The sequence below is a fragment of the Coffea arabica genome, chromosome 6e (assembly GCF_036785885.1).
Source record: "Coffea arabica cultivar ET-39 chromosome 6e, Coffea Arabica ET-39 HiFi, whole genome shotgun sequence".
NCBI lineage: Eukaryota > Viridiplantae > Streptophyta > Magnoliopsida > Gentianales > Rubiaceae > Coffea > Coffea arabica.
The window spans coordinates 13,397,242-13,421,556 of NC_092321.1; the positions used below are offsets into that span (position 1 = coordinate 13,397,242).

At 39.0% G+C, this 24,315-nt stretch overlaps 1 protein-coding gene across 1 annotated transcript; it reads left to right on the forward strand.

Annotated features, from left to right (window-relative positions):
• The first annotated feature begins 7,650 nt into the window (after positions 1 to 7,650).
• On the forward strand, positions 7,651 to 11,990 carry LOC113695815 (uncharacterized). The gene is made up of 10 exons (XM_027214976.2): positions 7,651 to 8,244; positions 8,575 to 8,755; positions 9,211 to 9,344; positions 9,468 to 9,580; positions 10,130 to 10,253; positions 10,347 to 10,502; positions 10,861 to 11,013; positions 11,189 to 11,268; positions 11,500 to 11,549; positions 11,635 to 11,990. Exons 1-10 carry the CDS (start codon positions 7,876 to 7,878, stop codon positions 11,763 to 11,765), a joined length of 1,491 nt encoding a protein of 496 aa, XP_027070777.1. The 5' UTR covers positions 7,651 to 7,875; the 3' UTR covers positions 11,766 to 11,990.
• The last annotated feature ends 12,325 nt before the right edge of the window (positions 11,991 to 24,315 follow it).

Genomic DNA, 24,315 nt, shown 5'->3' on the forward strand with positions numbered 1-24,315 from the left:
TTTGATCAAAATCATAACTGTACAGTTGAAGAGCAACTGCTCCAAGATTTTTCCATCAAAGCCAAGGCGACCAAAATTTCTAGCTAGAAAAGATGAAGTACCTATCTGAAATAAAATCTTAGAAAGCTCAATTGCATATTTTCAAGTAAAAGCGTCATCAAACAAATCAATCTTTTCAATCTTAACCATCATTTGCAGAATGTATATGCCAATATAATCATAATTCATTCATTCACAATTCATAATTGTTTCATAATATAATCATAATTCATTCATTCACAATTCATACTTCGCACATAATATAATGTCGTGCTTCATTCATTCAGCATCAAATTCATTCATTCAATTAAAACCAACATTCACAAGTCTAAATAAATAAAATGCTCATGCCCAAAAATTTAGAAAAACTCTTAAAAATATCATCAAAACCATAGTTTTGAAAAAAATAAGCATGAAAATAACTGTAACAATCTCTTTAAGCACAATGTGGCACAAATATATCAAGAAATCCCAGCAAACATGCATTTATCATAATATTCCCAAAAACTATAAAAATTGCAGAATAAGAAATTATAAAATGTTGTTGGTAAGAGCAAATTGTTACCTCAAATGTGTAGATTGATAATGGAGGATGAAAATGGTGTAAAATTTGACAGACAAACAAGCCAAAATACCCCCCAATTTGAGGATATCAGCTGCGGCCCGAAATGAGGTTTTGAAGATCAAAACCCTTGTTTGATGTTGTTTGTTGGTAAAATAGATGGGGGTTACTGATCAGAAGAGGTTTTTGGAGGTTTTTATGATGGAAGATTGGATAATTGATGGTTAAAATGGAAGATTGGAAGAAAGGGGTAGGGTTTCGGTGAGAAGAGGGAAGAAATTTTTAAAAAATAGCAGAAACGAAGCCTCGTTTCTGCTATATCCCTGAACCGATCCGCGCTCGGATCGGTTCAATAAGGTCTCGGATCCGACAGGGCTCGGATCAGTTTCAACAGAAAGACAGACGAGCCCTCGGATGTATCTTGCTTGAACTGGATCCGAGCTCGGATCTTGAAAAGTGCAGAAACGAAGCCTCGTTTCTGCTATATCCGCGAACCGATCCGAGGACGGATGGGTTCATGAAGGCCTCGGATCCGGAAGGCCTCGGATCAGTCTCAACAGAAACACAGGCGAGGCCTCGGATGTATCTGGTTATCTATCGATCCGAGGCCGGATCCATAGATCCGCGGTCGGATCTTTCTGGGCAAACACTGATCCGAGCTCGGATCAGTGTTTCTCTGCAACAATTGCAGAAACTGCAATTTTCCAAACCTTTTTCCCCTTTTTCGGCCAATTCCAATTCACACATTGGACAAACATTTTATCAATTCTAATCTCGTACGCACATGTAATTTACCATAACCAATATATCCGAGCTCTCAAAACACAACAAACACATTTACATTAGAAATCGAGGGGTGAGGTTCTTTGGTCTTTTTTGCACTTTTACACTAAAAGGGCATATTTTGGCCTTAAATACATATCAAATGACTAAACTTGAGCTTTTATAACCATGATATCACCAACACTCACTTGAAATGTACAATGCATGTATATGCATGAGAATTTTAAGCACTTAAAAGACAATTTGGTAAGAAAAACTTCCTTAAACCACGTGTTCTTCAATTGCACCTTCAAGATGGGAGTTCCGACATGTAACTAATTTACCGTGTATAAAATATAGGCTATAAATCCCACGTTCAAAAAAGTTGAACTAACATGAAACAAAAATATCTAGGGAGTCGATCAACTCAAGGCCTATAATTCGGACAATTCTCCTATTGTGACCCGTCTGATGACAATTTCGACATCTTCTTGGTTTGTTTGGATCCCTTTCATCCATCTCATTCCAAATTCTGCTAGCTCGCACCCGCCTTGCCCGGCGTGTAATAAATTTGTTCTTGTCTGCCTGCAGGGCCCACCCAAGATGGAGCCAAGTATCTTGATGCGGCAATGGGTTAAACATGCCTGAATACTGGACCGCCCACCTTGTTTTAGTAAACTGCTGGTCCACAAGCAATCCCGGATTGTCACCTCTATTCCTGCACACCGCCAAAGCGTGTGAACAAGGAAGTCTGTATATCTGCCACTTTCCACAAGAGCATGTCTTATCAAAAAACCTGATGGTTTGCGTATTGCCTCCTTTACCATCGACACGCCGCCCTGTGATAACCTTATATACGCCCGATGGGCCATCAAACTCAATGACTCTGTGGGCGCCTGCCTTCCGCTCAGCATTTTTAAAACGCCGCCATATCCTTGGGGGAAAAGGATTGCGACAATGTGAAGCATCTTCCCTTCTCGTCTTGAATAATGCAACTGTCCGATGAAATGTCATGTCAATGCATGCACGAATTGGCAAATGCCGTGCCCCGCGCAAGACATTATTATAGCTTTCGGATATGTTGGTAGTTAGAATACCCCAACGACGGCCATCGTCGTGTGTTAGGCACCACTTTTCTGGACTAATGGCTGACAGATAATTTCAAGCATCTGGGAACATGCTCCGTAGTTCTCTTCTGAACATCCGCCACTTGCGCAATTGTCTTGCCCTTCCCATTGCCCGACACAACTTACGAAGGTGTAAACCTTTGAAGTGTGTCATCAAATTGCTCCTAACATGTCGCAGGCAAAATCTATGGTAGGCTAAAGGTTCCGCCCAATAGTCAAAGTGTATCATAGTATAGATGATACCATGGTGGCGATCGGAAATGACACAGATAGGATGTCGATCAAGTGCCACATTATATCTTAATTGTTCCATAAACCACGACCAACTGGAAATCGTCTCCTCATCAACTATGGCATAAGCAAGTGGCAGAATCTGGTTGTTCGCATCTTGCGTGACTGCAACAAGGAGTTTGCCCTTGTATTCGTCACGCAAATGAGTGCCATCAACGCATATAACCGGCCTGCACATGTGGAATGCTTCAATAGCCAGTCCAAAAGCCCAGAATACATACTTAAAGGTCTTAACTCGATCCGAACTATCCGAATGATGCGACCACTCCACCACGGTGCCTGGATTGGATTGCACCAGTGCATCGAGATACTGTGGTAGTTCGGCAAAATTCGCTTCCCAAGATCCAAACACAAGCTCAATTGCTTTACGTCTCGCGTACCAGGCTTTTTTGTAAGACACATCAACCTTCAAGTTTTCCTTAACGGAACTTAGTATGTTCTTGACCTTTAATCCAGGGTCATCTTCAATGCTACGGAGGATGTACCTTGAAATAACGGAAGCCGTCAGGCTTGTATTGTTATTTCTAATCATGTCGCCCAAGCAGTTATGCTCATTCACCCACTTTGTAATTTGCCACATTCCATGAGTCTTTTTCTTTACGGCTCTAACACACCAGTCGCATGGTGGATACGATGGCGCGGTTGAAGTGGAAGGATGTCGATCAATTGATGACTTGCACTTAGCAAACCACGTGTTACTCTTACTCTCAATAACTCTGAACTCCCTATTGTGATTGATGGACCACATCCTAACTGCTCGGCTGAGCTGCTGCTTACTCTCAAATCTCATATGAAGACGTATATTATTATTCTCCTCACTGAATGTTACAATACGCTCCAATCCATCCTCCTCTTCCATATCATCATGATCTATGTTCCCAAGATCGGAGAAAAATGTCATTCCTCTTGGCACATATGCAGAGCTGCCAGCTGTGCTATTGCGTCTGTCCAAGTGGCCCATATCGAGGTTTACTCTTAAACCCCCACCTTCATGCTCCTCATCCGAATCACTACCAGACACATCTTGCGACTCCGACTTTTCAACCTCTTCCGCATCAACTTCCGGATCATCTTCCGGGTCATCTTCTTCCACATCATCTTCAAGAGAGCCAAGGAGCCCATCGTGTATACTAGCATATACATCATTTTCAGCTGAACTGCGACATCCTTGCCCAGGGTTAGACTCGATCCCAATTGGAGAAATATGGCATGATGGACCTGGATCTCCAAAACTTGGAATCGAATCCAGGCCATGAAAATATTCCTGGGCACCCATGGACCCTGTTGTGAGCCTTGGTTCTAATGAATCCATAGATCGATCACCATGCATATAATGACATGCTGATGAAGTCTCTGGAACGACTACACTAGAACCGAAGTGCAACTTTGTTGGATCCATGAATGCATGAACCAGCGACATCATTGGACCAACATTACCTATTGGTCCAGTGAATACGCTATTAACTACAGGCATTTGGACGATTTCTTCCTTCTCGATATAAATCTCCGCCATGTATGAAACTCTTTCGATCCAAAGATCGTACATTACATCAAGAGTTTCATCATCCACCACTGCGGAAACAGTATATTTGGAACTCTCCAACGATTGACGAAGAAACAATTTCAGCTTGAACATCCCTTTATCGACCCCAATATAGTGGTAAATCCTGTCAACCAACTCCCCATATCCAATTCTATGCCTCAAAGTTAATGTCCGGTTGGAAGTACGAGGCATATAACAAACAAAGTCACCCTCGTAATGTATTTGTCCTCCCCAGTATAGGTTTACCCGCAGAGGTCTTTCTACAGACATGTTTGTAAAATGAATCCCTATTTTGGGGACAATATATTAGAATTAGAAGTCCAAGCGTCAAAACAAATAAAAGAGAGGATGGACTATAGGTCGAAATTGGAACTATTATATAGACTAATTTCGATCCATATGTTTATGAAAAAATTTAAAACAGGTATGAAATATGCTATAAATAACGATAGCAATAGCCTAAAACTCCGAACGCAATCTTTAGAAAATTTGGACAGAGTCTCCCCTAAAATTACACTAAAACTCCCTACCAACCAATCCGAAAAGGGAACCCGATTAAGTAGTAATCACATTTGCCACACTACATATTGTCAAGAGACCCTATAATTTTCAAAGTACAGGCGTAAGAAATGTATTTAGAAGTTATATATATTTGGGCTCCACATTCACATCTCATAAAAAGATCCACATTCACAATGATGTGATATTCTAGCTATGAATCTTACAAAATTAATGTTATTTTTCCAAATAACCTAATAGTGAGTTACCCTCACAAAGAAAGATCTACAAAAATTTCGACATAATCTCCCCTATAAATAGCCTCAAACTCCCTGTCAAACAATCCAAATATCCATGAAATTCAAAAGCTCCAATCTATAAACTACATAATGTCAATAAAGTCTCAAAGCTCCAATTGCAAAACATACAATATCCAATGTACATAGTGTTTCGACCAAAAGTAATAGGGTCGATAAATAGATTTTAAAAAAAAATTCTGATGAATTTTAAAAGAATTCTACAAATGGGGCATTTTGAGCATGGGATTACATCCAAAGGGTCTTCACCTTCAGCAAATGCGAACTCACGGAGCTCGAATTTTCGCACGATGAAATCCACAAAAAATTTTAACAAAAAATAAAACAATAGCTCGCATTTATTATTATGAAATGGACGGATCCGAGCTCGGATAATTTATTGAAGCCCTCGGATCCAACAGGGTTCGGATCCTTCTCAACGGATGATCAGACGAGACCTCGGATCTGAGTAAACAACTATAAATCCGACCTCGGATCCTTATGATCCGAGGTCGGATCTTTCAGCCTTTAGTCGTATCCGAGCTCGGATCTTGCTTTTTCTGCACTAATTGCAGAAATCTGCAAATAAACTGCAACTAATTGGAAATGGAAAAATTGCCAGTCATCGAAAAAGATAGCGTATTTCCTCAAATCCACCACAAAAATTGCAAAAATAAGCACAACCCACATCGCATTTACACCCAAATTTCACAACAAATCTGAACCTGCCCTTGGATGATAGTATTCAACTATTAATTAAACTTAAAAAGCTATACGTGAGGCATTGCAAGTGCAAAAGCCTAACCTTTATGCTGTTTGACAGTTGCAATGGGACGGCAATGCGGTCAAATTTTGGGAAGCGGCAAACGCGAAACCAGTCTTTCGATGCTCCGGTCTGCTCCGGTCTTTGGATGCTTCGATGTGCAGAAACCAGGTCTGTTTTCTTTGTTTTGCTAATCAAAAATTCCGAATTCTTTGTTTTGCTGTTCCACAGCTATTCAACCAGCTATTCTTTGTTTTGTCTTTTTTTTTTCGAAATGGGGTCTTGGCGGTTGCTAGGGGAGCTGGGTCAAAATGCGTGGTCACAGAGCTCGCATTCTGAGAATGCGAGGTCATAGAGCTCGCATTCTCAGAATGCGAGCTCGGTGAGCTCGCATTCTGAGAATGCGAAGACCCCCCTTTGTAGAAACAAATCCAAAAACCGCCCTCGTTGTAGAAATCTTTTTTTTTTCATCACAAAATAAGAATTCACCCAAAAAATACTCAACTTATTAATTCACGAACCGACTCGATTTTTTATATATATATTATTTTAGAAATGAAATTACATATATATATATCTAATATTTTATTATTTATTAAGAAAAATTATTATTTTATTCTTTTTTAAAAAAATAAAATAGTTATTTTTTATTTTGTCAAGTTCAAATTCGAGCTCAAGCTCGACTCCAAGCTTTACATTGAGACCTCGTCGAATTTGAGTTTGATATAGTTAAATCGAGACTCAATTCGATTAGGTCAAAATGTTGACTTGATTCAATTGATTTGCAACTCTACTTCGGAGCATGTATTCTAAGACTGGACAATAATGTTAGCTTAATGTACCAAAATGAATCCCGTCAATATGGTAAATCAAGAGAAGAAAGGGCTTGTGTTTAACCTTATTAAAGAAAACAAGACAATCACTCATCCATTATAGGATCGGTGAAGACACAGAGGTCGCTGCGAGGGAAGGTTGGGTTGTGCGATGCGAGAGGAAGGTTGGATTGGATGGTACGACGATGAGAGTAATTGTAAATAGTATATTCTGAGTTTCAACATCTCTTACTTACCAAAGAAATAAATAAACAAAGGTACAGAGCAAATGCAAATATGATGATTCTCTCATCTATTATTAGCCTGAGATTTAACAATCCTTATTGGCACGCAACTCTTTCTGCTTTGGTCAAGAACGGTAAAAGAAGTAACGCGGGTTGCAAGTAGACAGTTCTACGAAGGATTGACAAGACCATGTGGATTATGGGTCCTTACATTGAATTTTGTCCAATTCAATCCGGTTGATATAATTTTTACAACTTTTGGTGCATATATAATTTATTTTAGTATAATCATGATTTTTACATCAATTTAATTATACGAGTTCAACAACTTTAAATTTACACCAAACATTTTGAAAATTACATAAACAAAAGATCAGCTTGAGTGGCATCAGATCCCCAGTGTATATCATACATGTACACTTTGTTTATGCAGTAGAAAGTTCTATTCTTCATCCTACCAAATATTTACTGTAAAAACAAGAGGGAGAAGGAAATTGGCTGGCCGATACTTTTAAGAGATGAAATGATTCCACCAACGTCCTTTGATATTAATGATGGATGTAAATTTTCTTTCTGCCAAGAAAACGATATGGATTTGGATTTGGTTACCGTCTGTAATGTATACTGAAAGATTAAACAGCTCATTTTCATAAATGAAAATGACTTCACAGCCGACTACATACAAATGAGCTGGCATTTGATGCCACTATAGCTCAAGACAGGTATACTGTTGATGCTTCACTATTTGAAGCTAGACCTCCAATCCTCTGTATCCTCCAAAAATCCTCTGCAGCTTTTGTAAGAACAAACCTCAGTCCAGCTGACAAGAAATTGGCCACCACTACTATCTAAAACTAAAGTATAACAATCTCTTGACTATCAAGTACTCGTTTTCGGCTCAATTCTCACCCTCGAGAACTGAAAAGGACATATCTGTATGGCTTCATCTTCATTCTTTTTGTGGCTACTTTTATTTGCTGTTGCATTAGCCGCAGTAGAGTCAATCCCTGTTTTTGTACCTGGGGCATACAAATCTTCCCTTCTGAAGAAACAAGTCAAGAGTGCAAAACCAGAGATACCATACGAAGCCCACTATTTCCCTCAGGTTCTTGACCACTTCACTTTCCGACCCAGGAGCTACAAAATCTTCTACCAGAAGTATCTTATGAACAGCCAGTACTGGCACGAAGGAGCACCCATCTTTGTTTATACGGGAAATGAAGGAGATATTGAATGGTTTGCAGCAAATACTGGTTTCATGCTGGATATTGCTCCAAAGTTTCGAGCTCTCCTCGTCTTCATTGAAGTATAATCTGCCTGCTGAATTCTCAAATATTTTTTTTTTACGTTAATGATCCTGAGAGCTCTCTTTTTCTTCCGCTTTAAATTTACTCAAATTTGTGATGCATGATAAACAATCAAGAAGGAACCTCTATAAATAATACTGCATTTTCATGAATTTTGTTCTTCCAAATTTTGTTAAGTCATTATATCCTATTTTTTGTAACAGTAGTATCTGCTTAACTGTTCTCTATTTGGATTGCCTTCATAGAGAAGAGGCTTAAGAAAAAAATTCTGATCAGGAAATTCTTATTGAAGAATGTGAACAATGGGATTTGTTTGTTACCATTTTCAGCATAGGTTTTATGGGGAATCTTTGCCCTTTCACAAGAAAGATCTCAACTCTGCAAAGACATTAGGGTACTTGAGTTCACAGCAAGCACTGGCTGATTATGCAGTTCTGATAAGGAGTTTGAAGAGGAATCTGTCTTCAGAGGCATCTCCTGTTGTGGTCTTTGGCGGATCCTATGGAGGAAGTAAGTTCAAGATTTTCCTTCCTATTCCCTTTGAATATACATTATTGATGCTGTGTAACTGAATGAGACAGGCATGAGAATGGATCATTTTTGTCTACGCCTGCACGTGAATAAATTGTTTGGACTTGAAAATATCAGTATTGCCACTTGCCAGTTGACTGGACCTTTTGCCAGCAGTCTTTGTGGCAATAATTTAGTGACCATTGGGCATTCTTTACGCAGAAATTTCGTGGCAATTATTGAAATTCTTGAGGATTGTGACCCGTAGAAACTGGATTTTTCCCTCAGTTTTCTGTCTGCAGTAGCAGATTTCTAAATCTCTGGTATTCCACATTGCCAGAAAAAGAAAAAGAAGGGGGCTGATAGTATCAGACTAATGAATAACTACTCCTAATAATAGATGATTATCAAGTTATTTTCAAAATTTTAACGTGATTCTTAACACTTGATTTCAGTGCTGGCTGCTTGGTTTAGACTTAAATACCCACACGTTGCTATTGGAGCTTTGGCATCTTCAGCCCCTATATTGCAGTTTGATGACATAACTCCTTGGTCTAGCTTCTATGATGCTGTTTCCCAGGATTTCAAGGTCTGTGGTTCATAGTAGAAATCAGACCTCAACCTGATTAGGAAAAGCTAAATTTTCTCTCCTTTTCATCCATAATCTTCCAGCATATATGCAACTTTTAATCATCTGATCATAAGCATACAGGAGGCTAGCTTAAACTGCTATGAGGTTATAAAAGGTGCTTGGACAGAATTGGATGCTTTTGGTAAAAGAAAAGACGGACTGGAAAAGCTCAGCAAGATGTTCAGAGCTTGCAAGTAAGTTGTAAGAAATTAGGAAGGGGTCACAGTTTGGATTGGATCATAATCATGACCTATAGGCAATAGTTAGTGAAATTGTCTGATATTTTCAGTCTTGATCATGGGGTTATGTAACATAAATTTTACTTATTGTTTTTAAAAACAATAAGCATTGCATTGATGTTTTAATTTGGACGCCAAATATAGGGACTTCTTCTTGGTTTCCTCCTCTCTTCTTTTCTCAACTTCCCCTGCTCCTCCATTTTCCTCGCCAAAGTTCTCCACTGCTCTTCCCCCCCTCCATATCTAGCCAGCAAGTAATTTCTCCGCAAACAAGGTTACAGGCAGCCATTGAAAAAGCTCTCTCAATCCTATGGAGGAGCATTGATGACAATCATGCAAGGAAGTCCAATAGTAATCATGGTAGCCTAGCCAAAATTCCCAAAGAATTGCTTAAAACACACGACCATAAAGTACACTATTCCCTTAAATTGCCCCTTGATCATGACTCTAATATTTTTGCAGCCAACTTTGCTAATCTAGTTCAATTTTCTGATTAAACCTCAGGAAGTTGAGTTCAGTAGATTATGCTCGGAACTGGTTATGGTCAGCTTTTACGTACACAGCAATGGTGAATTATCCGATGGAAGCCAATTTCATGAAGCACTTGCCTGCCTATCCTGTGGAGGAGGTGCAGTTTACATAGAAAACGCGCTAATTGAAATTTGATCGTAAAGGGTTTTTCCAGTTTCTAACAATACGTATCTTGGTTTGGTTGTTGAAGATGTGCAAGATTATTGATGGACATTCCCCTAGAGCAACAAAGCTTAGCAGGGCTGTTGCAGCAGCAAGTTTGTATTACAACTACTCCAAGACAGAAAAATGCTTCAAGTTGGAAGACGAGGATAATGATCATGGCCTCCAAGGCTGGAATTGGCAGGTAACAAGCTCGACTCATCGCACAGAAGAAGTAATATTAGTCCTCATGCATGCCAGACCAAATTTGTCAGCTTTGGTTAGCATGGTTTTCTATTGTTCTGTTTCAAAGAAGCTAAACTCGCCAGACAAAAGCTGTGCATGTGAAGGTTGGACCAGCGGTTACATGTGTTGGGTTGGAAAATGCTTAATGGAGTACTAACACAGGACTTTAAAAACTGGTTTTGCAAAGACATGCATTACAATCTTAAAATTGCAACTGTGCAGCAACAGTGTAAAAATTGAATCAGTGAATTACACACTTCTGGATTCTGCTAAGTGAATGCTAGTTATTGATTTGAACTGACAAAAATTATCTTCAGGCATGTACAGAAATGGTTATGCCAATGACATGCTCCAATGGAAGCATGTTTCCCCCATCTCCCTACAGCTACAAGGAGTTTGCTGATGATTGCAGCAGACAATTTGGAGTCTGGCCTCGGGAACATTGGATCACTACTGAATTCGGTGGCATGGTGAGTCATCACTAGATAATAACTTTGTCCCATTACTTAAGCAAGTGAATGATTGATGTTCCGTTAAAAAATTCTTGCTGCCGGTAAGAACTAAGAAATCTTCAAGTTTTTTTTTTTTTTACAAAAAAAAAATAAAAATTCGAGCTTTTTCTCACTCATCATGTTCTTGGTACAGAGGATTAACCTGGTGCTGAAAAGATTTGGCAGTAATATCATATTTTCCAATGGGATGCAAGATCCATGGAGCAGAGGCGGGTTAGTATCACTTGGTTTACTGCCCAGTATCTGGAAATTTTATGAATTCTACATCCTGAGAATAATCAAATAGACAAAGCACCTTACTGTTTTTTTGTTCACGGTAAATTGATATTTTAAACTCTCAAATGTGTAAGACAAACTGTTCAACGACTCCTTTGCCATCTTGTTGTAAATATTAGTACACGAGGACATCTGCTGAATGCAATTTGATTGCGATTACTTTTTCAGTGTGCTGAAGAACATATCATCCAGCATTGTGGCATTAGTGACTCAGAAAGGTAAATCAGGAACCAGTTGCTTAAAGGGTTCTAACTTCTAGCCATGACCGATCACTTGACTGTTGCCTTTGTATCTTAAAATCAGGAGCACACCATGTTGATTTTAGGTCTGCAACAAACAAAGATCCAGAGTGGCTCATCGACCAAAGGAGGCAAGAAGTGGAGATTATCCAAAAGTGGTTACAGGAGTATTATGCAGACAGCAAGCAAGACTAGATATAGAGTTCTGGGGATAAAGAAACATATTGTCATGTCTAAATTTTGGTTATTGGAAAGATGCACTTCATCCTAAAGATGTTTGGCTCAAAAGAAATACTCCAAAGGAGTGATTTGTTCGGCAGAAGGACCATACAACGTTAATTGGATGTTCTTGAATGAGAATGAGGCACCAGAATGAATTGAACCTTTTTTTTTTGGAATGAATTGAACTTGTTTTTATAATTGTGAGGGTAGTAACTCCTATCCAGTATCATTAATTGCTGGTGATTTGCCAATAGTAGAGAACAATTCATGCCCAAATAAAGGTGATTTAAACGTGCCTCAAATCTGAGCTGTAAATTTTGAAAAGAAAATTTTAGTTTAAATGTTTATACGAATAGTTGAGGTCAAACTAATTTAGCATGGCCATATATAGGTCACAAACCAGACTCCACAATGGCAATTGTAGAAGCCCCTTACTTTCTCATACAAGATTATGTATTCGAATCTCACTGTCAATATTTGAATTTCGTTGCCGATGCTGAAAATTGTATTGGTGAGTAATTTGTAAGCACTGCTATAAGCGACCTATGATCTTGGTACACGCTTGATTCGTGGTAATAATCGAATCCAAAATTATTCAAACCTCTTTTGTATCAAAAAAAAAAAAAAAGAAAAGCACAAAGAGACACAGCCTACTTGCTAGTAGTTAATGATCTTAGCTTTAAAAAGAAATTAAGAATGTCTTTAGTTGTTTGGGAATGTATCAATTGTCATCCTAGGAAAAATCAACCTTTTTAATCCCCTTCCTTTTGACCTTTTCAAGTTTTGGATCCTTGTGAGAGTAGTACGGTAAACTATGCTTGTAACCATGACACGACCAACCAATTAATGAGAGTAATAGTGCTACACATGCACTGGTAGGCCTTAAAATCAAGATCTCATGCATTCTTGCAACACCCCATGTAAGAAGAGAAATTTGCATTTACCACCTAATATCTTTATTTACTCTCATGGTACAAGGCAAGAACAATTGTTAGGGGTAACCATTTTTCCAAATTTAGGATTGCACACATTTCTATTCTAAAGTTAATTTAACCATGTTATTGTATTTTAAGGAAAAAATTATGCTGCTAGCCTAAAATTTGGTAAATAAATGTCTTTCACTTGTTTTGAATTGAGGTATGACCGTATGAGGCTAATCCACTTCACTCCCTCCTCCTGTCACCTAGACTGCTAAGTGGGAATTCTTGACTTCTGAGTTCATTAGGGCAGATGAGACAGAAGGGAACGTGCGAAGTTCCAACGAATCATGACACAAAGGGAAAAACCCCAATTCTACATTTAGCTGGTCTTATTTTGGTCCCCTTGCTATTACTCAAGCTAATCTTGCAGCTTATCAAGCGAAAAGAAAGGATGTCACTCAAGCTAATATGGTAGCTAATTATTTTAGGGGGGAGGGGGGCATCCAATGCAGTTACCAATTTTGACAATACCGGTCCGTAATACCATCTCATGTATGCATTAATTTAACAAATGCAGATATTAAAACACTACCATGTAAAACATGACAAAATTTGGTACTCATTAAAAAACTGTCGAGGCTTAATTTTTTGCATTTACAGTAAAATCTAGAGATACAGGGTGAATAGTAATGTACCTTTTTAATCTAAAAGTAGGTTTCTCTGCATCTAATTTCTATTGATCCAGTTAAACACTTAAACTCTCTTATAATATAAATTAAAATAAAAATATTGTAGATATTGTCGATTGACAAAAAAAAGTCAACTTAAACACATCTTCACCATGGATGCACCGAGCAATTGGTCTGCAATTGTATAGTCCATTCAACAAAACAGTTAGCCACATCTAACATACGAGTCTCTTGTGTTTGTATCCCTTTATCGTTTGTATTTCTCTATTCCTTCAAAATGTGTGAGCGAATCAATTTACAGAATTGATAGGTGAGGGGACCGAAACTGCAATTTACCCATAAGTAAAAGCAATCATCATAACCAGAGAAAACCAGCCCCGCGTGAATGGTCCAGCGGTAGCCTCCTCCCACAGGGACCGAGAGGTCCGAGTTCGAGTCTCAACTCTGCTGGATTTCTCCGCGCACTTAACGTGTTAGGGTCGGGTTGGGGCGCCGGGCGCCGGACCGTAGGGGATTAGTCGGGTCCCGTAAGGATTGACCCGGACACCCTGTGTCGACAAAAAAATAAAATAAAATAACCAGAGAAAACCACCTTTGACTGAAGTTAATGGAAAGTACACTAGCGAACTAATTACTGCTCACAGCTATTAAATGGAGGTGTGCCAGAAAGGCAGCAGCCCCACTTCCCATTTCCACCTCAAATCAAAACAAAGCAGTAGATCCAATATTCATAATCCTTCCCACTCAAATTAGTTACCACTGCTCCTTTGCTATTGGCAGTTAGGAAGATGTCAAGGCGAGGGGGAATTGTGTAAGGTGCTGTTTGGTTGTATTTGCAGTGGTTTCAGCTCTCTGTGTATCTGGGCCTGCAATTTACTGGAAATTCAAGAAAAGTCTCAGCTTGAAAACTGCATCGTTGAATTCTTGCAGTCCTTCTATTTGTGATTGCTTCCCTCCTCTTTCCCTTCTCAAGATTGCTCCTGGTATGCTATTTATTGGTCAAAGTTTCAAGCTTTGGAATAATTTTTCCTTTTTGTTCGTCACGCCTGTATGATTTCATGACCAAATTTGATATTTTGTGAATTTGAGCTAGCATTTGTCACATTTTTTTAATATCTGAAGAACTGTGGAATTGGGACACCTTAGATCGCTTCTGATTTTCTTTTTGTCTTTATTCGGGATAGTCTTGTGTTTATTCGAATTGAATGGAAATCTTGCATGTTTACCTGGGCTGAAAATTAGAGGGCTTTAAAATTTGTTCTAGATTTCTTAATGCCCGCAATATTTTTTGTGGGTTGAGATCGATATTTGCAAGAACAGTTTACCCTCGTTGAGCGTTCATAATGTAATGTCGGTGCAGTTCATGCCCATTCCAACCCCAATGTCAGACCTGCAGGTTAATTTCTAGAATTGTATTGAATTTGGGAAAGAATCAGAAGTAAGAAACAAGATCAAGAGGAGGGAAGAGAGAAAGAAGAGAAAGGGAGGGAAGTAACAGACAAGAGAGAGAAAGCAGCGAGAAACTTTTCATTCAAAAACATAACCAGAATTCTGTTACAGAGGGCTATTTATGTAATTGTCCATTAACTAACTTGGCCCATTCACACCAGCACCGCCTATGTTATTAGAACGACGTAGTTTAGCTTCTAAGGCCTTAAACGCACAACCCTTTGCATTAAACGACGTCCCATTCTATTTTCCTTGTTCCTGACAATCTCTCCCCCTTACGCAAAGCTTGTCCTCAAGCTTGAAATTCCGGAAATTGTCTGTCAATGAAGCTTTTATCCTCCCATGATGCTTCGGATTCTGGTAAGTTGTTCCACTTCACCAGGTACTGGATGACTGGTTTGGCAGCTCGCATGACAACACGCCTCTGGAGAATCTTCTCTGGCTTCAGCAAACATTGGTCTGATGCATCTACTTCTGGCAAGCTGGCCTCTACCTGCTGTGTAACTCCCACCTTCCTTTTAAGTAAGGACACATGGAACATGGAATGAACTCGAGCTCCCTCTGGCAACTTAAGTCTGTAGGCGACTTCCCCTACTCTCGCAAGGATCTGGAAAGGTCCAAAGTATTTGGCAGCCAACTTCAAATTCCTCCGTAAGGCCACTGATTGTTGCCTGTAAGGTTGCAGCTTGAGAAATACCCAATCCCCCACTTGGAAGACACGTCAGTCCTGTGCTTATCAGCAAACATTTTCATGCGATTCTGAGCGGTAGCTAGATTCTCTTTGATGAGAGATAGAATTTGGAGCCTAGTCTGCACCATGTTGCCAGCAGCAGGTACCAGGCTATCATGAAAAGGTCCTAAGGGAATGTGATTTGGTTTATACCCGTATAGTGCTTCAAATGGTGTCACCTGCAAGCTAGTATGGAAGTTAGTGTTGTACCATAACTCAGCTGTAGGAAGCCAACTGCTCCAGTGAGAAGGATGCTCACTGCACATACACCTGAGATAGTTCTCCAAACACTGATTGACCCTTTCACTTTGACCATCTGATTGAGGGTGATACGATGAACTGTAGTGCAGCTTTACCCCTACCATACCAAATAACTCTTGCCAAAACTTACTAAGAAAGATTCTGTCCCTGTCAGTTATAATGGTCTCAGGAAGTCCATGCAGCTTGTATATGTTGTCAAGGAAAAGCTGTGCTACCTGCTGTGCAGAAAAAGGGTGAGTGAGTCGAATGAAATGGCTGAACTTGGTTAACCTATCCACCACCACCAAAATGGCATCAAACCCATGAGATGGGGGTAGCTGCTCAATAAAATCCATAGTAATGTGTGACCAAGCCTGCTGAGGTACAGGGATTGGTTGCAGCAATCCAGGATAAGAGACATTTTCATGTTTGTTCCTCTGACATACATCACAAGACCTCACGTACTGGAGGACATCCCTTCGGATTCCAGGCCAGTAAAATAAAGCATGTACTCTAAATAAACATCCCCTCTGACCTGAGTGTCCCCCAATGGCTGAGTCATGCAGTGCTCTGATCAAGTTGGTCCTAATGTTGTTAGCAGATCCTATATACAGCTTCCCTTTGAACTTAAGGACCCCATTCTCCAACTGATAGTCTGGATCTGCATGGGGGTCCAACAACAGCTCAGATAACTTCTGTTGAGCCTCTGCATCTCCCATGTAACTTTCCAACACTTCCTGCATCCAGCTAGGCTAAACTGTGGTTATAGCACAGGCCTGATGCCCTGCTCCCCCATCGTCAACAGTGCATCCCTCAATCCTTCTCCTGGAAAGGGCATCTGCCACCCCGTTGTCTGCACCCATTTTATATTGTATTTCGTAATCCAACCCCAGTAGCTTAGTAAGCTATTTGTGCTGGAGTGGATGAGTAAGCCTTTGCTCTAGCAGGTGTTTGAGAGCCTGGTGATCCGTCCTAATAATGAAATAATGACCCACCAAATAGTGCCTCCACTTGGTTACAGCTAACACTAATGCAAAAAGCTCCTTTTCATAAACTGATAGCCCCAGATTCTGAGCTGATAAGGCCTTGCTAAGAAAGGCTATGGGATGTCCCTCCTGCATCAGCACTGCTCCAATGCCTATCCCACACGCATCCGTCTCAATGACAAAGGGAAGTTCGAAATTAGGCATGCTCAACACTGGAGCTGTGGTCATAACCCTTTTCAAATCTTCAAAGGCCATTTGGGCTCCATGGTTCCATGCAAAACCTTCCTTTTTCAACAGTACAGTCATGGGTTTGCTAATCACTCCATAGCCTTTGATGAATCTCCGGTAGTAACCAGTTAATCCCAAAAAACCCCTCAGCTCCTTGATTGTACTAGGAACAGGCCAAGACTTGATACACTCCACCTTAGCCACATCCATACTCACTCCTGCCTCTGAGATCACATGCCCCAGGTATTCGATTGAAGATTGAACAAAAGAGCACTTTGACCTCTTGCAATATAACTGATTTTCTTCTAAAATACTGAGCACAATTTGCAGATGCTGTGCATGCATCTCTAGGGTGGGACTGTATACTAATATGTCGTCAAAGAAGACTAGGACAAACTTTCTGAGATACGGTTGAAAGATTCTGTTCATCAAGGACTGAAATGTAGCTGGAGCATTTGTGAGTCCAAAAGGTATCACTAAAAATTCAAAGTGGCCATGGTGTGTCTGGAAGGCAGTCTCAGGGGTATCAACAGCTTTCACCCTCAACTGATGGTAACCAGCTCTGAGATCCAGCTTGGACATGTATCTGGTTCCATGTAATTCATCCAATAGTTCATCTATGTTGGGAATAGGGAATTTATCCTTTATAGTTAGCTCGTTCAGCTTCCTGTAATCTATGCACAATCTCTAGGAGTTATCCTTTTTCTTTACTAACAATACAGGGGAGGCATAGGGGCTGGTGCTATGTATAACAATTCCATTGGTGAGCATCTCAGCAACCTGTTTTTCAATTTCTGCCTTATGTGAGTGGGGGTATCTGTATGGTTTGAGCTTAAAAGGTTCAGCTCCTGGTTTAAGATTGATCTGATGGTCCAATTTTCTTTCTGGGGGTAATCCTGTTGGTGTGGAAAAAACTTGAGAATGCTGTTCCAGGATCCTTCCTATAGCTTCTGGAAGCTGCTCCTCAGATTCTCTAGCCTTATCAGCATGCATGGCTGCACAGCTTCTTTGTTTCTCCTGTATAAATGACCTGAGATCCCTGCCCCTCACCAGTTCCATAGTAGGTTGATTCACGAGTCCTTTGAGATGCAACAAGGAACCTCTATCACTCAAGGCAATGCTAAGAGAATGGAAATCAAATGTAATGGGGCTATACTGGCACATCCAATCCACCCCCAGAATTATATCCCATCCCCCTAATTCCATTACTTTTAAGTCCAATTGGAATTGGTAGTCTTGGATTAACCAAGACACACTGGGACTGATGGCTCCACTGGTAATATCAGTCCCATCTGCAAGAGTCACAGTGAATGGACTGACTGCCTGATATGGCAGGTGCAATAGATTGACAACCCTGTGGTGAATGAAACTGTCAGAACTGCCTGTATCCACCAGAATTTTGACTGGAAGCCCTCCCAAGTTCCCTATCAGCAGGATGGATTTCCTCCTTATGGCACCAGATAGAGCATTCAAAGAGACTTCTGCAAGTTCTCCTACCCTCCCTGTTAACTCATCCTGTTCCCCCTCCGCGTCTTCAAATTCAGTATCCTCCTCTTCCTCAGTGCTCACACAGTTCAGACTCCCTTTCTTGCACTGATGACCTATGCCAAACTTCTCTCCACACCTATAGCACAGGCTGTGCTTACGTCTATACTGCATTTCCTCCGCTGATATCTTGCTAAACTCCCTGTGTACTGCATTAGTCTTCCTGGGGATAGGAGTAACTCCAGGCAACTTATATGCGTTCTGGCGACCCTGATCGTTCGTGGTGCTCTTGTACATTCCAAACTTGGAATCCAATGCCATTCTCCCTGAAGTTCTGTTTTGTTTCGACTGGATTTCCAGGGAACACTCCTGCAACTCAGCAACCTCAAAGGCTTTCATCAATGTTTGAGGCTTAAACATCTTCACCATAGGTCTAATCTCTTCCTTGAGGCCGCTAATAAAACTGGAAACAAAGTAAAGTTCATCCAACCTGGGGTTTTTCATCAGCATTAGGGTCTTAAGTTCCTCAAACTTTTCCTCATATTCCTCAACAGCTCATTTCTGCTGTAACTTGTTAAATTCCTCCACAATGTCACGAGAACTATTTCCAGAGAATCTTTCGCACAGAAGTTCACCAAATTCCCCCCAAGACAACCCTGGCCTCACCAATTTCACTCCCTGAAACCAATTGTCAGCTCTACCTTCCAAAAACATCTCTGCTACCTCTACCTTTTGACTCTCTGCTATCTGATAGTTCAAAAAATATTTCTGGCATTTCCTAGTCCATTCCCTAGGGTTTCCAGAGTTAAACATTGGCAGTTCTAATCGAGGTACATTAGGAGTGAATTGCCTACCTCTGTACTCTTGTTGGTGCCCAATCCCTTCGACTGAGGATGCTAACCTCAGGTGAGATGGAGGAGTAGGCAGGATTGGATCAGAAATTCCTCCTTCGACATCAGGGAGACCTTTCTCCTTCATCAGTAGCTTCAACACTGTACTGAGTCTCTGTTCCATTTTATTGAACTTCTGGTCCAGAGTTCCCACCACCGCGTCCAGTTTTGCATTGTTCTGCTCCATTTCCGCCTGTAGCTTATGTCGCAACTCCTCGGAGCTCGCACTCTGCAGTGCAGCCATGGATTCCGCCAGTTCTTGCAACCGATTTTCCTGCTTCTTGAGTTGCTCCTCCAGTGTCCTGAATCGCGTGCTCTCAGCCATTTCTGATACCTTCGCGGCCAAGAATCGACCGCTCTGATACCAAATGTCAGACCTGCAGGTTAATTTCTAGAATTGTATTGAATTTGGGAAAGAATCAGAAGTAAGAAACAAGATCAAGAGGAGGGAAGAGAGAAAGAAGAGAAAGGGAGGGAAGTAACAGACAAGAGAGAGAAAGCAGCGAGAAACTTTTCATTCAAAAACATAACCAGAATTCTGTTACAGAGGGCTATTTATGTAATTGTCCCTTAACTAACTTGGCCCATTCACACCAGCACCGCCTATGTTATTAGAACGACGTAGTTTAGCTTCTAAGGCCTTAAACGCACAACCCTTTGCATTAAACGACGTCCCATTCTATTTTCCTTGTTCCTGACACCCAACCCCCCCACCACCCCACATGTTCTTGGTACAGAGGATTAACCTGGTGCTGAAAAGATTTGGCAGTAATATCATATTTTCCAATGGGATGCAAGATCCATGGAGCAGAGGCGGGTTAGTATCACTTGGTTGAGAACGAAGCTCCGATTGAGAGTACCAGAGCTCCGGTTGAGGCGGGTTTCATATAATCTGAACCTAATTTTCAATATGAATCAAACCACCTATCTAACCTGATTACAAATTTTGGAGGTGTAATTGGTAGATCACTTGGTTAACTCAAAGTGATATTCATGTGAAATTTAATGAACCTAAAAAAAAAAAGAAAAAATTATAACATATAAAAGAAAGATTATCATTTGGTTACACTGATGGTTTTATGCGCCTATCATATCGTTTCAATTTAAATTTAAACACCAAATTTGTATTTATGATACACATCTAGACTCGCAAGCGAATATACTAATGGTGCATGAAAAGATTTATCCAAAAAAAATCCTATTATTTCAAGACAAATAATGGTCTTTATGTTATAATTTTTATATTTTTGGTTTGATAAATGTCATGTGAATATGATGAAATTGACCGAGTGACCTATCAATTTTATCTCCGAAATTTATTACTGGGTTATTGGATGGTTTGATTCAGATTGAAAATTAGGTTCAGGGATGTAATAATTTTAATTTTTAAATGTCAGGAGCGAAATTGCTTCATTTTAAAAGTAAGGGACGAAAAGAATATTTTTGTGAAATGTGAGGGATGAAACATGTCATTTTCCCTTGAATTAATGATCAAGAAAGAATCAATTCTCATTTTACATTAAATGGAGTAGGTTATATCTAATAACAATCTATATTAAATTAGGTAGTTTATACTAATAACAACCTACATTGAATAAGGATATTTTAGAGAAATTAAAAGATAATTATATCTTTCAATTAGAAAGTGGATTATAATTTAGAACAAACGAAAAAAGAAAACAGAACTATTAAAATGGGACGGAGGTATTTTAGCTTTCTGAGTTTGGATGGTTGATTAGGAAATATCCTTGTTGATTTTAAAGTGTGGCTAGTACGAACAGTAACAGATCCGAGATCTAACTGTGATTTGTTAATGAAGCATTGTGCAAAGCTTGTCTTCTTGTTCTTTCGTGATTTCTTGTCGAGCCCTTCTCTTTGTTTGCCTGGTTTTTTTATTTGTATTGCAGAGAAACTCCAGAGTCGAAACTGTTGTTTTATTCACATTCTTTCTTTTTGAGCTATTCACAATCTTTCTACTTCATGCTTTAATCTTTTTTCTTGCAGATTGAGTGCAAAGATGGTTGGTGCAAGTGATCTCTCTTGCCTCTGTCTATCTTTAATTTATCCGCTTGTTTAAATGATGGTGGTGATGCTTGACAGCTCTTTGCGTGGTGGTGGTTGTGAGTTCTCTGAAGCCACGAGAGGTTTTAGTGAATGTGCAATTTGCCCCTAGAGCAATGGTTCATTTAGTTTCGGAGGAAACTGACTCTCTAACTACTTTTGTTTCATTATATATTTGAGGTAGATAGATCCACCTGTATAGAGGCTGCAAGATTGGTAGTTTGGGAAGTGATTTGCTGTACTGCAGTTAATGTTGTCGAGTCTTTTGTGCTGTAAGAACCCTCCTCAGGGCACCCCATGAACTGCGAGTACTAATGCCAATTTGTTTGATTAGTGATGCACAATTGCACAATTGCAGTTGAAGACTTGAGACCTCACATACCAAATGGATAATTCGATGATAAGTTATGGTACCTAATAGATCAATGTTCTTATCGTTCACGTTCCAAGTTTACTTGGAAATTCATGTGCAATCAAACTCTGAAGAAAGAGACAATCATGTTCATAAGTTTTCTAATTTATGTTTTGATAGATCATCCCCTTTGAATGGCATCGGATGAGAATCAAAGTGCTACCTTATCTTCGTTGTTTTTTTATGCATTAGAGAAGGGATAATTGCACAAACCTCCCTTGATGTTTCTAAAATTTTCACTTACCACCCTTTAATTAAAAAAAATCATTTGTCTTCCCTATTTTTAACTTATTGTAACATTGACAACCTATTACAAAACATAATATTTAAAAACTCAAATTTTGGATAGCGGAGATATTTTCATTCCAAATGTGCCCTTTGTTGTCTTACTTTTTCTTTTTTCAAAATTGAAAGCATGTAATAAAAAGATAAAAATAAAACAAACGGTACAAATGTGTAAATTTTGATTGATACAGTATAATCTTAGATATTTTAATGTACCAAAAATTTATTTTAATAATATATTCAAGGTGTTTTCAAGTCAAAAAGGATTATTCCTTTATTATAAAATGCTTTTGGTTAATTTGAGGAGCTTTTCAAAATTTAAAATTTTTTAAAAAATTTTCTAAATTCCTTATCTAGAGTGATGGCTTGTAAATCATAAAAAAGGCAAAATATTTATGTTCAGTTGTTCACAAACGCATTTGAGGTTTTCTCAAAGATCACAAATTATATGAAATTAAGGATTGTGTACAATTTTTTTGAATTTTATAATTCTTTGACCAGATCAATGGTTTGAAAACTTGAATAAGATAAAATTCTTAACTATAAATTTAAAAACATATTTGAGGTGTTTTGAAGGTGACAAATGCTATTATTTTCATTGTACAATTCTTAGGCAACTTTTGTGAATTTTCCAAATTACTTAGATTTTCAAATTTTTAGTAAATTTCTTGTGCAGACTAATGACGCTAAAATTATTAATAGGTCTTTCAACCTTGTTAACACTTTGCAATTCCTAATTAAAAAATCACATTGGCCAAGTGTTCAAAAGTTAAGAGATTAACTAGTTTTGTTATGTCAACAAAATGGTTCACAAGAGAAGGGCAAAACACTGAAATGAAATTATATTCTCTATCTACAATTGAGTGTTATGCAAGTGAAGGCAAGTGATTTTTAAAGTTTAAAGGTGCTAAGTGAAATTATCACAAACCTCAAGGGAAGTTTCTGAAATTATTCCTGGAAAAAAATTACGTCGGGGTAAGGTTAACCTTGCAGTTGCGAAGACCAATAAGTACTGAATTTAGTGAGATCTCAAGTTGCCTGAAGGATGGACTATCATTGGCAATCGGCAAATAATGCAGTATGGAAGGGCAGTTGGCTGACATGTTCAGAGCATTGCTGCGAAGTAAATTGAAACGAAGGGAAAACCTTATGCGCAGGTAAGAAAGTCATTATCCGTATGAACAATATAATCCAAAAAAGAAAAAGCAAAAAAGAGTTAATCCATTTTATTTTTTCTCCAGAAAAAATATTAACCTAAGAGATTATTGCCAAGTCATCATATATATATATATGCATATTTTGGGGAAGATGTTGCATTTTTCCTGTTTCTCTTGCAATACTTGTCTATCTAAGGAAGAGTCACGCATTCTTATATGTCCTGCTTCGCCATAGTAAAAAAAGTGATTATTCATATCAACAATAGAATCTGAAAAAAATGAAAAAGAGTTAATTCTTTTTATATTTTTCTTCAAAAAAATATTAACCTAACATATTATTATCAAAGCCATGTCCTCGTGTGCGTGTGTGTATATATTTTTTTGGGAAGATGTATTTTTTTATATTTCTCTTACAACACTTACCTATCTAAAGGAAGAGCCACGCGTTCTTATTTGTCCAGCTTCGGCCATAGCCAAGAAATGGATTATCCATACATTAATATAATCCATAAAACAAAAAAAAAAGTTAGTTCTTTTTTCCTTTTATTATCCAACCATGTCCTTGCCTTATATATATATATATATATATATATATATGTTGCATTTTTTCTGTTCGTCTTTACCACACTTGCCAATCTAAGGAAGAGCCACGTGTTCTTGTTTGTCCAGCTTCGACCAGAGACAAGAATGCTCAAAACCAAATTTAAAGCAGAAGAAGACGGAAGGGGAAATGGGGCAACCGTTCCTGAAGGTTCACGGCTACGGTGTGGCCTCAAAAATTTGTACGGTTCAGATTACAACATGTAATTCGATTTTCACGCCATGTGTGGGGCCCATAAAAAAGTGTTGTAAAATTACATCGTGTGCAAAGTAAGTTACATCGTGTGCAATGAAAGTTACGCGCAGTAAAAAATGAATACAACCGGCACAAATGGTTGCACCCTTGTCCGACGGAAGGGGCTTTAACTTTTAAGAATATTGGCTTGCATTG

Excerpts from the sequence above, each read along its gene's own strand:
- LOC113695815 (XM_027214976.2), top strand. The coding sequence starts at position 7,876 with ATGGCTTCATCTTCATTCTTTTTGTGGCTACTTTTATTTGCTGTTGCA. Across the intron at positions 9,345-9,467 it reads CTGTTTCCCAGGATTTCAAG|GAGGCTAGCTTAAACTGCTA; the intron begins GTCTGTGGTTCA and ends ATAAGCATACAG. Across the intron at positions 11,269-11,499 it reads GATCCATGGAGCAGAGGCGG|TGTGCTGAAGAACATATCAT; the intron begins GTTAGTATCACT and ends TTACTTTTTCAG.